Source organism: Passer domesticus, chromosome W (assembly GCF_036417665.1).
Source record: "Passer domesticus isolate bPasDom1 chromosome W, bPasDom1.hap1, whole genome shotgun sequence".
NCBI classification, from domain to species: domain Eukaryota; kingdom Metazoa; phylum Chordata; class Aves; order Passeriformes; family Passeridae; genus Passer; species Passer domesticus.
In genome coordinates, this window is record NC_087511.1 from 3,813,946 (window position 1) to 3,827,543 (window position 13,598).

The 13,598-nt window shown below is 47.2% G+C and overlaps 1 protein-coding gene across 1 annotated transcript; it reads left to right on the forward strand.

Moving 5' to 3' along the window:
- The first annotated feature begins 401 nt into the window (after window positions 1–401).
- LOC135288994 (protein NYNRIN-like) lies at window positions 402–8,686 on the forward strand. Its single transcript, XM_064402371.1, has one exon. It carries the CDS (start codon window positions 1,896–1,898, stop codon window positions 5,199–5,201), a length of 3,306 nt encoding a protein of 1,101 aa, XP_064258441.1. The 5' UTR covers window positions 402–1,895; the 3' UTR covers window positions 5,202–8,686.
- The last annotated feature ends 4,912 nt before the right edge of the window (window positions 8,687–13,598 follow it).

The following is a 13,598-nucleotide window of genomic DNA, read 5'->3' on the forward strand; positions in this document are numbered from 1 at the left end:
CGCGTAAGTATTACGGGATCCGTCCGGGTGGGGTTGGGATCCCGGAGTGCGGCGAGTGCGTGGTGTGTGTGTGTGGAGGGCTGGCAGCCGGACTCTCCAAGCGAGTGTGGACCCTTAGTAGTGCGCTTTCCATAGATCCGCGAGGGCTTGGGCCACGAACCAGGGGAAGCGAAAGTTGATTGTGTGAAAGAAGGCACTCCAGAAGAATGGGACAGGGGAAGAGTAAGCCCCCTGTCGATGTAAAACTCCCTCCGATTCCTAGGGAGAGTCCTTTAGGATTTTTAATAGAGAACTGGCAACATTTTCCAGGCACACAAGGCAAGGATAAGGCTAAAATGATTTACTATTGTGTTGAAGTATGGGGAGGAAAGGAGATTTCAAAAGGTGTATTTTGGCCTATATTCGGATCCTCAGAGGATTGGGTAAGGCAAATCCTGAATATTTGGGTAAACAGCAAGAAACCCCCCTGTACTAAAGAAGAAAGTGATTATGCAAAGGTGTGGGTGGAAAAACCAGAAGTGTTTCTTTTTAAACTCTCTGAAGTGCCAAAAGGGAAAAAGAGCAGGAAAAATGGAAGTAGACCAGAAGAAACCCTAGTGCCTCCCCCACCCTATGTACCCCCACCCCAGGAACAGGAAGTGGCAGCCCCTCCGAATGCACCGACAGGGACAGACTCAGATTCGGATGGACCTGAGTATACAGGACCAGCGACCCGAAGTCGAACCAAAAAGGGTTTATACCCCTTAAGGGAGATGCCTATGGGGGGACCACAGGCAGGTATAGGGTTTGTGTCGGTGCCCCTGAGCTCGGGAGATGTCAGGGAATTTAAGAAAGAAATGGGACACCTCTTGGAGGATCCGCTTGGGGTTGCTGAACGGGTAGACCAATTTTTAGGGCCCAACATGTATACCTGGGAAGAATTACAATCTATACTGAACATTTTATTTACGGCAGAAGAGAAAAATATGATTAGAAGGGAAGGGATGCGCATTTGGGATACGCAGCATGCGCAGGGGCCGGCAGCAGACATAAAATGGCCATTACAAAACCCCAATTGGGACCATCAAAACCCGGCCCATAGGGTCCACATGCAGGATCTCAGAACGATAATCGTGCAAGGAATTAGGGAATCTGTTCCGAGAGGGCAGAATATTAACAAAGCCTTTAATGAAAGACAAAAGAAGGATGAGACCCCCACCGAATGGCTGGAGAGACTGAGAAAGAACTTTCAGTTATACTCAGGAATGGATCCGGATGGGCAGATGGGGCAGGCAGTACTAAAGGTACATTTTGTTTCCAAATCCTGGGAAGACATCAGAAAGAAAATACAAAAGTTGGAAGATTGGCAAGATAGAGGATTAGATGAGTTGTTAAGGGAAGCTCAGAAAGTGTACGTGAGAAGGGAAGACGAGAGAGATAGGAGGCAGGCTCGGATAATGGTGGCAGCTGTGCGCGAAAGCCAGGGGTTAGATAGGAGATTCGAGCAGAGCAGAAGGGAACCGAGACGGAACGAACCATCCCCAGGGAAGTGGAAAGGTCCAAGGGAAAAGCAGGAGTTAAAGGTGTGTTTTTACTGTGGGAGAAGAGGACACTTTAAGAGGGAGTGCCGGATGCGGATCCGAGATGAGAAGGAGTTCAAGGAGAATTAGGGGGGTCAGGGGCTCTACCTCTTGGGGACCCAGAAACATCAAAGGGAGCCCTTGATAAAATTGAAGGTGGGTCCCCAGGGCCAGGAAGTTATCTTCCTGGTCGACACTGGAGCTGAGAGATCTACGCTCCAGTCGTTACCTAAAGGGTGTAAATTATCAAAAGAAACTGCCACGGTAGTGGGAGCAAAAGGGGAACCTTTTGAAGTTAAGATAATAAAGGAAGTACCGGTGGAATCAGATTCCAAAATGGGTATTGGAAACTTTTTATTAGTACCAGAATCAGACTATAACCTATTAGGTAGAGACATGATTGTAGAATTAGGCATTCAAATTGAAGTGGTAGAACAGGAGATTCGGATCAAGCTGTGCCCCTTAAGATTAGAGGATGAGAAGAAAATTAACCCTGAAGTATGGTATAGTCCTGACAGTGCCGGAAGACTGGAAATTACTCCCTTTAAAGTAACAATTAGAAACCCGGAGATTCCAGTAAGAATAAAACAGTACCCGATGTCCTTGGAAGGGAGAAAAGGGTTGAAACCAGAGATTGACCGACTAATCAGTCAAGGATTGTTGGAACCTTGCATGTCTCCTTATAATACTCCAATTCTCCCTGTAAAGAAACCAAACAGGTCCTATCGCCTAGTACATGACCTAAGGGAAATAAATAAGAGAACAATAGCTAGATTTCCGGTGGTAGCAAACCCTTATACATTATTGAGTAAACTAAGCCCGGACAACCACTGGTATAGTGTAATAGACCTAAAGGATGCCTTTTGGGCTTGTCCCTTGGATGAGGCAAGTAGAGATTACTTTGCCTTTGAATGGGAAGATCCAGAAACTGGAAGGAAACAACAACTCAGATGGACAGTATTACCCCAAGGATTTACAGAATCCCCGAACTTATTTGGACAAGCCTTAGAACAAATTCTAGAGAATTACCAGACAGATGCTGGAGTAACCCTGATACAATATGTAGATGATTTATTATTAGCAGGAAAAGAAGAGGAAGAAGTAAGAAGAGAAAGTATAAGGCTTTTAAATTTCCTGGGACTTAAAGGTTTAAAGGTTTCAAGGGCTAAATTACAGTTTGTGGAAGAAGAAGTAAAGTATTTAGGGCACTATTTGAGACGGGGTGAGAAAAGAATAGACCCAGAAAGGGTACAGGCTATTTTATCATTACCAATACCCAAGAATAAGAGACAAATCAGGCAAATCTTGGGTTTAACAGGGTACTGTAGACAGTGGATTGAAAACTACAGTAGCAAGGCCAGATTCTTGTATCAAAAACTGACTCAGGATGGATTGATGAAATGGACTCAAGAGGATACTGAAAATTTGAAGGAACTGAAGGAAAGTTTAGTACATGCCCCTGTTTTAAGCCTCCCTGATTTAAAAAGATCCTTTTATTTATTTGTCAATATAGAGGGAGGAGTTGCCTTCGGGGTACTTACCCAAGAATGGGCAGACAAAAAGAAACCTGTAGCGTATTTATCAAAACTTTTGGACCCCGTAAGCAGGGGATGGCCCACATGTTTACAAATATTGGCTGGGTGCGCCTTACTAGTTGAAGAAGCTAAGAAAATTACCTTCAACAGTAGCCTTAAGGTTTACTCTCCCCATAATATCAGGAGTGTAATGCAACAGAAAGCGGACAAATGGATATCTGATGCTAGGCTCCTAAAATATGAAGGGATTTTACTAGAAGCACCAAATTTTACCCTAGAAACAACTGCAATTCAAAATCCAGCTACCTTTTTGTTCGGGAGCATAGAGCAAGAACCTTTAACACACAATTGCTTGATAACTATTGAGGAACAAACCAAGATCAGGCCTGATCTGGAAGAAGAAGAATTAGATAAAGGAGAAAGGTTGTTTGTAGATGGATCCTCCCGGGTGATAGAGGGGAAACGGCAATCAGGGTACGCCATCATTGGGGGCAAAGGCTTACAAGTAGTGGAATCAGGGGCCTTGGATAAATCTTGGTCAGCACAAGCCTGTGAACTGTACGCCATCCTTCGGGCTTTAAAACTTTTAAAAGGAAAAGAGGGAACAATATATACTGATTCTAAATATGGGTTTGGGGTAGTACATACCTTCGGAAAACTATGGGAAGAAAGGGGACTAATCAACTCACAAGGGAAGGGATTAGTTCACCAGCAATTGATAGCTGGGGTATTGCAAGCCCTGAGGGGGCCAAAAAGGATAGCTGTAGTACATCTGAAAGGCCACCAAACAGGAACAGACCTCAAGACTAGGGGTAATAATGCAGCAGATCAGGAGGCAAAACGGGCAGCAGCAAGGGAAATGGTTTTAAGGGAAAACTCAGGAGAGCAAGATAGACAAAGGGCAAATACGGAATTAGTCTTCACCCCCGAAGAGGAGGATAAGTTAAAAAAACTAGAATTGTCCAAGAATAATGGGAAATGGATAACCCAGGATGGGCGGGAAATATTACCCAAAGCAGTAGCCCAACGAATTCTGTATAAATTACACCAAAGCACACACTGGGGAGCCCAAGGGTTAGCAGACCATTTCGCAACTAAGTACATGACTATTGGGTTACACGACATTGCTAAATATATCACCAAGAGCTGTCCCACTTGTTTACGGGTTAATCGAAGCAACTTGAGGAAACTACCTCCTGGAGGGCGGCCTTTAGCAAAAAGGCCATTTTCGAATATACAAATTGATTTTACAGAACTACCTAAAGTGGGGCGAATCAGATACCTTTTGGTGATAGTAGACCACCTTACACACTATGTGGAGGCGTTCCCAACTACTAGAGAAACTGCCCAAACTGTAGTAAAAACCTTGCTAGAAGAAATAGTACCAAGGTATGGGGTACCTGAGACTATAGATTCAGATAAAGGGCCACATTTTACCTCAAAGGTAACACAAGATTTGGCTAATGCACTGGGAATAAAATGGGAACAACATACCCCCTATCATCCTCAAAGCTCGGGACGGGTGGAGAGAATGAACGGGGAAATAAAAAAGCAATTAACCAAATTAGTATTAGAGACCAAGTTGTCGTGGGTAAAATGTATACCGCTGTCCCTGCTGAATGTTAGGACACAACCACGAGCAGATATGGGCCTATCTCCTTTTGAAATGTTGTATGGGATGCCTTATAACCTAGAAAAGGTACAGTCAAATCCCAATATAAGTGATCAGAATTTGAACCACTACCTAACTATTTTGGCAAAGTACAGAAAAAGTTTGTGGGAAAAAGGAATGTGGGCCCAGAGACCTCCTCTAAATCTTGTATTACACCAGGTTCAGCCAGGAGACTGGGTGTTAATCAAGAGCTGGAAAGAAAACCCTTTAACCCCAAAGTGGGAAGGCCCATATCTCACCCTGCTTACCACAGACACTGCTGTACGGACAGCCGAAAGAGGGTGGACTCACGCCAGCAGAATAAAAGGACCAGTGAACCCTTCCAACTTCCCTGAACATCCACAGAACCCTCAGTGGAGAATAAAAGGACCCCCAGACGGCCTAAAACTAACTCTCACTAAAACCCCAGAAATGGGACATCACCCTGATGACTGAGCAATGGGAAAGACTGGGACGGGCTGACCAAAGGAGAGTCCAACAGAAACTGTCATTAATTCTGCAGCCATATTTACTAAGTTTAGCACGCTTTAATTCGGCAGCTCGAGAGGCCATAACGAACCCCCCGGACAACTGGGTTTGGTGGATTGAGACTTATAAATATCAGGAAGAACCTTCGTTCCGACCCCTTAGACGCAGTCCATGTTGTAATTGCGGCAAGGAGTGCTGCGAAGCATGGGTAGCGTTCAGGTGCGGGGGTTGCCATAAAGTGTATTGGACAGTACAAAGGGTATTGAATGAATTGCGGTGTGGGCAATGTCGGAGTAGAGACCTCAGAGAGGACGACTGGAGTCTTGCACTAGAGCAGGAAAATAGAGTACCCTATTCTCAATTTAGGGCAGTTTATGAAACCCCAGAACAATTGTTATTAGCCTGGGCTCGATGGGAAGTCAAAGGATGGCTGCGTAAGTGTTCAGAGATAGCTCACTCTCTCATAGTGAGTACTAAGTGTTTATATACGGTTCCCTCCCTGAGAACTTCAGTAATAGGACCTATCCCAGAGGGCAAGACTCCAGAGGACGCTTTAGCGGACCGGGTTGCGAAATTATACTTATAGCTGATAACTGTAAACTTAGTTGTAAGGAGAAGTGGTGGATTCACTGCCAGAGGGGGAGGGGTTCCCCGAGGTGTACACCCACCCTGTTGGGAATAATAGAGGGATCTAACCAACCGAGGTTTTGAAATATAAAGTAGCCACCTGGGAATTAAGAAAGAGACCCCTTGCGTGGCGGAAAATCTATCCTAAAGAAATGGATCCAGAGCTTTACTGTTATCACCCTATCGAGCCCTTTATTCTGCCTGCTGTCGATATTTTAGAGACCAAGTGCCAGAAAGAAAGTGGGAGAGAGGAGTTGAACCCATCCCCGAGGAGAATTCTTGCTGCCGAGAAGATGAGTTACCCCGTAGCTCGGAGCAACCGAGTTGACGGGTTAGGCAGAGGAATGATCCATGGGGAAGGGCGACTCTTACACGGCACCAGAAATAAAGACCACAATATGACGATGGCGAAACTGGGCGAGGGGAATAACAGAGGGGAGAAGGCAAAGCAGAGAACTAATAGAATGAACCACTCTGGCAGTAGGTCCTTCCATTTTTCCAGGTGGGGCTGGAACGTGTGGATAATGCTAATGATGTCTGGGGCAAAAGCCAGCGTGTCGCACGAGCCCTTTAAATGGTCTCTAGTTAGATGGGAAGATCAGAAAGTAATCAAGAACCTTACCCAGCCAGGAGCCCCGGCCTTTTGTGTTTACTTAACTGAATTGCTCACCATATGGCCCGGAGATGTTCCAACAAGCCCCCACAACCCCCAGAGACGATATAAAGCCTTTTACATGTGTCCAGCCTCGAATCCCGGGAAGTCTTATTGTAATTACCCTGGATATAATTATTGTGCATATTGGGGATGTGAGACTATAGCACTGGGATTCTCCCCCGGAGGAGGGCCGGATAGATACTTAAGGGTGAACCGTGGGCCCCCAGGATGTCAGGACCCACGTTATGGGTATGATGGGATAATACAGGGAGGAAACTCGCAGTGGTGCCAGTACATATGTTTAAATGTAACACAACCTGAAGATTCTAGTTGGTTCATGGGGAGAACATGGGGTCTACAACTCTGGGAACCAGGAAGGGATAGAGGAGGGATGATTTTGATAAAGAAGGAGGCAGCACCAGTAGATAGTCGAGCGGTGGGGCCTAATAGCTTAATAACTGGAGGAATACAGAATGCAAACACCTCCGAGGTAGAAAATTCCACCGCGGGATCAAGTGAGTGGCCACTAACTGACCAAATCACCCAAGAGCATAGCATGTTATGGAAAGTAATGCAAGCAGCATTTGGAGTTTTAAACCATACAAACCCAAATTTGACAAAGGAATGTTGGTTGTGCTTTGCTGTTGCTCCTCCCTTCTACGAGGCTATAGGTACTACAGCAGAGCTTCGCAGAATTAATGGATCTAATCCACGAGAATGTTATTGGAAAAAGGGAACAGATAGAACTCCAGGTATATCAGTAGCTCAAGTAACAGGGAAAGGGAAATGTATAGGGAAGATCCCCAAGGACAAACAACATTTGTGTAACATCATAGCAGACACCGGAAAAGGAAAAGGACAACCCGCTCAATGGCTCCTCCCGGCAGAGAATGCCAAATGGGTGTGTAATACTTTGGGAATAACTCCATGCATATCCATACCTCATTTTAACGAATCTTCCGAGTACTGCATACAGGCGGTGATACTCCCCCGGGTTATATATCACCCAAAGGAGTACGTATACGAACATCAGACCGTGTCCGAATATCATTTGATGAAAAGGGAGCCCTTCACAGCCTCAGCTCTCACGTTAGCTATATTGCTAGGGATAGGAGGAGCAGGAGTAGGAACAGGGGCAGCCGCTCTAGTAAACCAGCAGAAGGGAATGAGGGACCTAAGAGTGTCAGTAGACGAGGATTTAAGTAGAATTGAAAAGGCCATAGATGGACTAGTAAAATCAGTAAGATCATTATCAGAAGTAGTGCTCCAGAATAGACGAGGGTTAGACTTACTGTTTTTGCAACAAGGAGGGCTGTGTGTAGCATTACGAGAGGAATGTTGCATGTATGCAGATCACACTGGAATAGTAATAGATACCATGGCCGAGCTCAGGAAGCAATTGGAAAAACGTAAAAAGGAAAGGGAAGCACAGCAAAACTGGTATGAATCATGGTTCAACCACTCTCCTTGGCTCACAACACTCTTGTCCACTATAGCAGGACCCCTAATATTATTCATCTTAACATTGACCTTTGGGCCCTGTATTTTCAACAAACTAATTAACATAGTAAAAGGAAGATTAGAGGCTGCCCATCTCATGCTCATTAGGGCGAAATATGAACCTTTGAATGGAGGGGAGACAGAGGATTACCTGGAACTCAGCAGAAGGGAGCTTGCCAGATTCAGTGAACAAAAAGAGTAAAATAGAAGAAGGGGGGATTGTGATGGGAATATGACCTTTTTGTTCACTAAAAACAGGAGGGAATATATTGTAAATAAGTAACTGTCAGTTGGAATGTGATGACTGTGAGGGGAACATGACCTTGTTGTTCACTAGAAACCGGGGGGGAATATAGTGTAAATAAGTAACTGCCAGTTAGAATGTGATAACTAGCTTACGAACTTGAGAAACCGCAAAAGACAAACACTGCCGAGCTAATCAACCACAAGTTGTTCCAAGTCTTAGGCTCAAGGACTTCATCAGCGACCACCAGAAGGCAGGAGAAGACCCCCTGGCAGCAAAGCGAACATGCGCGGAGAGAGACACCGGAAGGAGGAAGAATGGGGGCATAAAAGGAGAACGGGACAACCCTCGGCGCGGTAGTTGGTGGAGCGAGGACTCCCCTGCCGCCCAGCGCTGCATTTTGCTTTTTCTTTTCTGTAATAATAAATTGGCTTTGAATTGGCTCCGATAGCCTGTTGTGCTCATTTATAACATATTAAAATACTACATTACCACTATACTAAAAAGAACAGAGAGAAGAAGATCAGAAGGCTACAAAGACAAGAATAGAATAGGAATCAATAACAAAAATCCTGTGACTGCTCACAGCCTTGGCACAGGTGGCTGTGATTGGTCACTGATTGAAAACAATCCACATGGACCAATGGAAGATGCACCTGTGGCATTCCACAGCAGCAGATAGTTATTGTTTACATTTCTTTCCTGAGGCTCTCAGCTCCTCAGGACAGGAAAAATCCCAGCAGAGGCTTTTCCACTAAAATATCATGGCTACATCTCACCCTTTAAAATGTATTAAATTAAATAGAAAAAGAGAATGTTTGTAATCTCTTCTACTGGGCCCTTGCAGAAGAGAGAACAAACATTTCTTGAGGTTCATGTGTTGCCAATCAAAATCTCAATCAACTGCTGATGTGGAATGGTCAGAGAAATTCTTCACCTGTAGAACATTCAGGGAAATTCTTCACTTATCAAACATCAAATTCTATCATATCACTAAAACAATCCTAAAATATAAGAAAATGCAAAAAAATCATGCAAACAAAGTTCATTGTTTCAAGTCCAAACAGCTGAGTTTCAGGACAGAGTCCATGGACTGAAGATGTTCCTCTTTGACATCTCTGGAAGTCCCTTTTGGTCCTGAAACAGGCTTGCAGAATTCTGAAACAAAGAACTGCTAAAGAAAACAAGAATTATCAAACAATTCATTGACAGTCATGAAACAATTCAGAGAGAAAATTCTGGAATGCCCTGGCCACAGCCCTTCATTGAACCACTTGGGCTGAGGCTAATTTTTGGCTTTTCAATGCTTTTGAGCTGCTAGCTCTTTCCACTTTTCTTTCTTAATTTTTTTTTTTTTTTCCAAAAAAGAGCAACAGCAGCAGAGGGTCTCTAGGACCCTTCGGTGGCCCTGATCCTGGTGGACGGACCAGAGAACCCAGACCTGGCCCACAGAATGGTGGCCCAGGTCCCTGTGGGGAAAGCAAAGTCCCCAAACCCAGCACTGGACGGGGCCGAGGCCCCGGCCCAGGGAAATGAGCCAAACGGCCCAGAACCAGCCTGTGAGGCGGGCTCTGTGTGCTCACAACCTGGCAGGACCATGCTGCCAGCGTCTTGAGAGCAGAAATGACCCAATGCTTCCTCCCCCCAGAAGCACCACCGGTGCACACCGGCAGCTCAGGAAGGGAAGCATTCTCAGGAATTTTCATCCCAGATCTGAGGGTTTCTTGTCCCCAGAGCAAGCGAGCAATACTTGCTTTGCACTGTGTCTCTTGCTCCTGCAATGCAAATGCAACTCCACCTGCTTTCTGCCCCTGGGCACCACCACCATCCCCACTGGGCTGGGAACCAGAGTCAGATACCACAGGAGCCAACTCCCCCACGCCGCTAGGGTGCTGGGGGGAGGCAGGCACCCCAACCCCCAGGGAGAAGCCCCCGACCACACGCGAAATGACCCAGAAACCACGCTGATTCTGAAAACAGCCAGCCGAACAGCTCCTGCGGTGAGCTGGCGGGCCATGCCACCTCCACGGAAGGACAGGCTCTTCGCAGGGTCTGATGCGAAGGTTGGAGCTCCGGAAACCAGCGGGACAACTGGGGTGGGTGGTGCGGACAGCACGAGCGCTGGTGTCGGCTTTTGAGGCGGTCCCGTGGGCTCAGCACCGTTCTCGGCAAGCTCTTGCACTGCAATCAGGTCGGCAGGGAGCGGCAGGACAGGCGGGGACGACAGGGCCGCATCCCCTGCCGGGCTGGGCGCAGCAGCCAAGTCTCCTTTGGAGTCCGGAAACTGCAGCGCAGGCGCAGTCATCAAGGCCGGCGGAGCCGGCCCGAGTGGCTGCGGGGCCGCGGGCGGAGCCGCCGGCTCCGGAGCCTCCCGCGGGGCTGGCTGAGGCGGAGCTGCGGGGCCGGCTCGGGCGGAGCCGCGTGGTCCGTCTCCTCCCGCGGGACCGGCTGAGACGGGGCCGCGTCCCCCCGGGGTGGGGGGAGCGGAGAATTCCGCGGCGAAGCGGGCGGGGCCGGCCCGGAAAGCAGCGGGTCCGGCTCCCCATCCCCCCCAAGAAAAGGAGCGGGGGGGAAAGGCAGCTCTGTCTGCTCCTGCTCCAAGGGAGCAGAGAAAAACTTTTGCTCAGTCGTGGGCAATGCGGGGGGGCTGCGAACCCACGGTTCATCTTCTTTGAGAGGCTCCTCTCGTGCCGAACCTGGTTGGAACGGAGCGCAGCCGCGCCACCGAGCCACGATGCCCCCCGCAGCCTCCCTTTTTTTCAAAATACAGAATAAGAGGGCTGGGGACACTGAATACATTATCGGGCGTTTAACACCCTGGTGCTCTGTCCACTCAACAGCAGCCTTCATGAACTCCCAAATATCTAAATCGAGGGAGTATGCCACATTTGTAAAAAATCTATGAAATTTTTCCCATCTGAAAACCTGATAATAATGTTCCTTCCTAAAAATCAAATTGTGTCCCCATTTGCACCAGAGTTTAATAACTTTCTCCTCTGACGCAGTAAACGGAACCTGAGCTTCCGAAGGTACATTTTTCCAACTTTCCTCCCACCTTCTGCGAATGGCAGGATCTTCAGGAAGGGAAAAAATAACAGTACCTTTAGACAGTGTCCTTGTGGATCCAGCTGTGCAGCTCTGCTGCTCTGCGGTCTCTGGACACAATGTCCAGGAAAGTCCAACAGGTTCTCCTGTTTGCCTTGGCTGTGAACTCTGCCCATCTTCAGGGTCTCATTTCTTCAGCTCCAGGCTGGACTCCGTGGTCACTCTTGGGGTGACCATCAGTTTCACACGTCCAGGGATCACCAATTGTTGCTTAGGCTGCCCCTTGTGTAAGGACACGAGGCTTGACTCCATTTTCATCAGAAGGCTGATTTATTATGTTATATATTATATTAAAATACTACATTACCACTATACTAAAAAGAACAGAGAGAAGAAGATCAGAAGGCTACAAAGACAAGAATAGAATAGGAATCAATAACAAAAATCCTGTGACTGCTCACAGCCTTGGCACAGGTGGCTGTGATTGGTCACTAATTGAAAACAATCCACATGGACCAATGGAAGATGCACCTGTGGCCTTCCACAGCAGCAGATAGTTATTGTTTACATTTCTTTCCTGAGGCTCTCAGCTCCTCAGGACAGGAAAAATCCCAGCAGAGGCTTTTTCACTAAAATATCATGGCTACACCTTAACACCTCAACTAAATCATGGCATCAAGTGCCACATCCAGTCTTTTTTTAAACACATCCAAGGGTGGTGATTCCACCACCTCCCTGGGCAGGCCATTCCAGTACTTTATCACTCTTTCCATTAAAAACTTATTCCAAATATCCAACCTATATTTCCCTTGGCGCAGCTTAAGACTGTGTCCTTTCATTCTGTCACTTGCTGCTTGGAGAAAGAGACCAACTGAACTGGTTTAGGACAAATTAGGGGAAAATATCTCCAAAGGAGCCCCTTATAGGAAACAAAACCCTCCGCACCTTCCCCCCTCCCCACCACTGGGTTCGGGAAGAATTTCTTCAGAGGGGAAGTGGAAAAAAGCTTGTTTATTAAAGAACAACAAAAAAACACTCCCAGCACAAGAGAAATAGCCCGAGATGGCAACAGATGTTTCACCAGTCCAAGGGGTCGAGCCGTTTCTCTCTTTGCTGCGGAGGGTACAAAGCTTCTCTTGCAGACCCCGGACAGAGCCCCTTGCCCGGCGCCGGTCCGATATCTTCGGGGGGGGGAAAGGGGGGGGGGGGAAAGGGAAGAAAGGGAACAACAGAAACCGGGGAAAGGAAAAAAAAAAATGGCGAAAAAGCAAGCGAGCTAAAAAAGCAAGAAAAAAAAAAGAAAGAGAAGCAAAGCTAGAAGAGCAAGCAAGCAGCCAGCCGGCCAAGCAGCATGCAAAAAAGCCCAGCCCCAAGGCAGGGGCGGGGGGAAGGACAAAACGATAGACACAACAAACGGAGCAGGGAACAGAAACCATGATTTGGGATAATAAGCATGAAAATGTCCTGTCCCCACGACACCACCCCCCACCTGACTACAACCACCTTTCAGGAAGTTGTAGAGAGTGATCAGGTCACCTCTGAGTCTCCTTCTCTCCAGGCTAAACAACCTCAGCTCCCTCAGTCGTTCCTCATAGGGCTTGTGTTCCAAGCCTCTCACCTTGTTGCCCTCCTCTGGATGCATTCAAAGATCTTGATGTCCTTCCTAAACTGAGGAGCCAAGAACTGGACACAGTACTCAAGATGCATCTTCACCAGTGCTGAGTATAGGGGAAAAATTACCTCCCTGTTCCTGTTGGCCACACTATTCCTGATACAGGCAAGGATGCTCTTGGCCTTCTTGGCTGCCAGGGCACACTGCTGGCTCATGTTCAGTTGGCTGTCAATCAGTACCCCCAGGTCCCTTTCTGCCTGGGCACTGTCCAGCCACACCATCCCCAGCCTATAACATTGCATGGGATTATTGTGGCCAAAATGCAGGACTCAGCACTTGGATTTATTAAACGTCATCTTATTGGACTCTGCCCATCTATCCAACTGTTCCCGGTCTCTCTGCAGAGCCCTCCTACCTTCCAACAGATGGACACATGCTCCCTGCTTAGTGTCGGGTCCTTTTTGGTGTAACATCCTCTCTGAGTCTTGCTGTCTTTCAATTCAAGCACCTGTTATGCCAGAGCAGCAGTAGATTTTCCATCCCATCTCCTCATGTTTTCTCCACAATCAGGCAGGAAGGACCACAGCTTAGCTCATAGGGTGTACCTTCTTTCCCTATCTGGGGGACATCTACATCTGGTACCATAACTTCTGATCTGTACTGCCGAGATTTGAAGAAAGC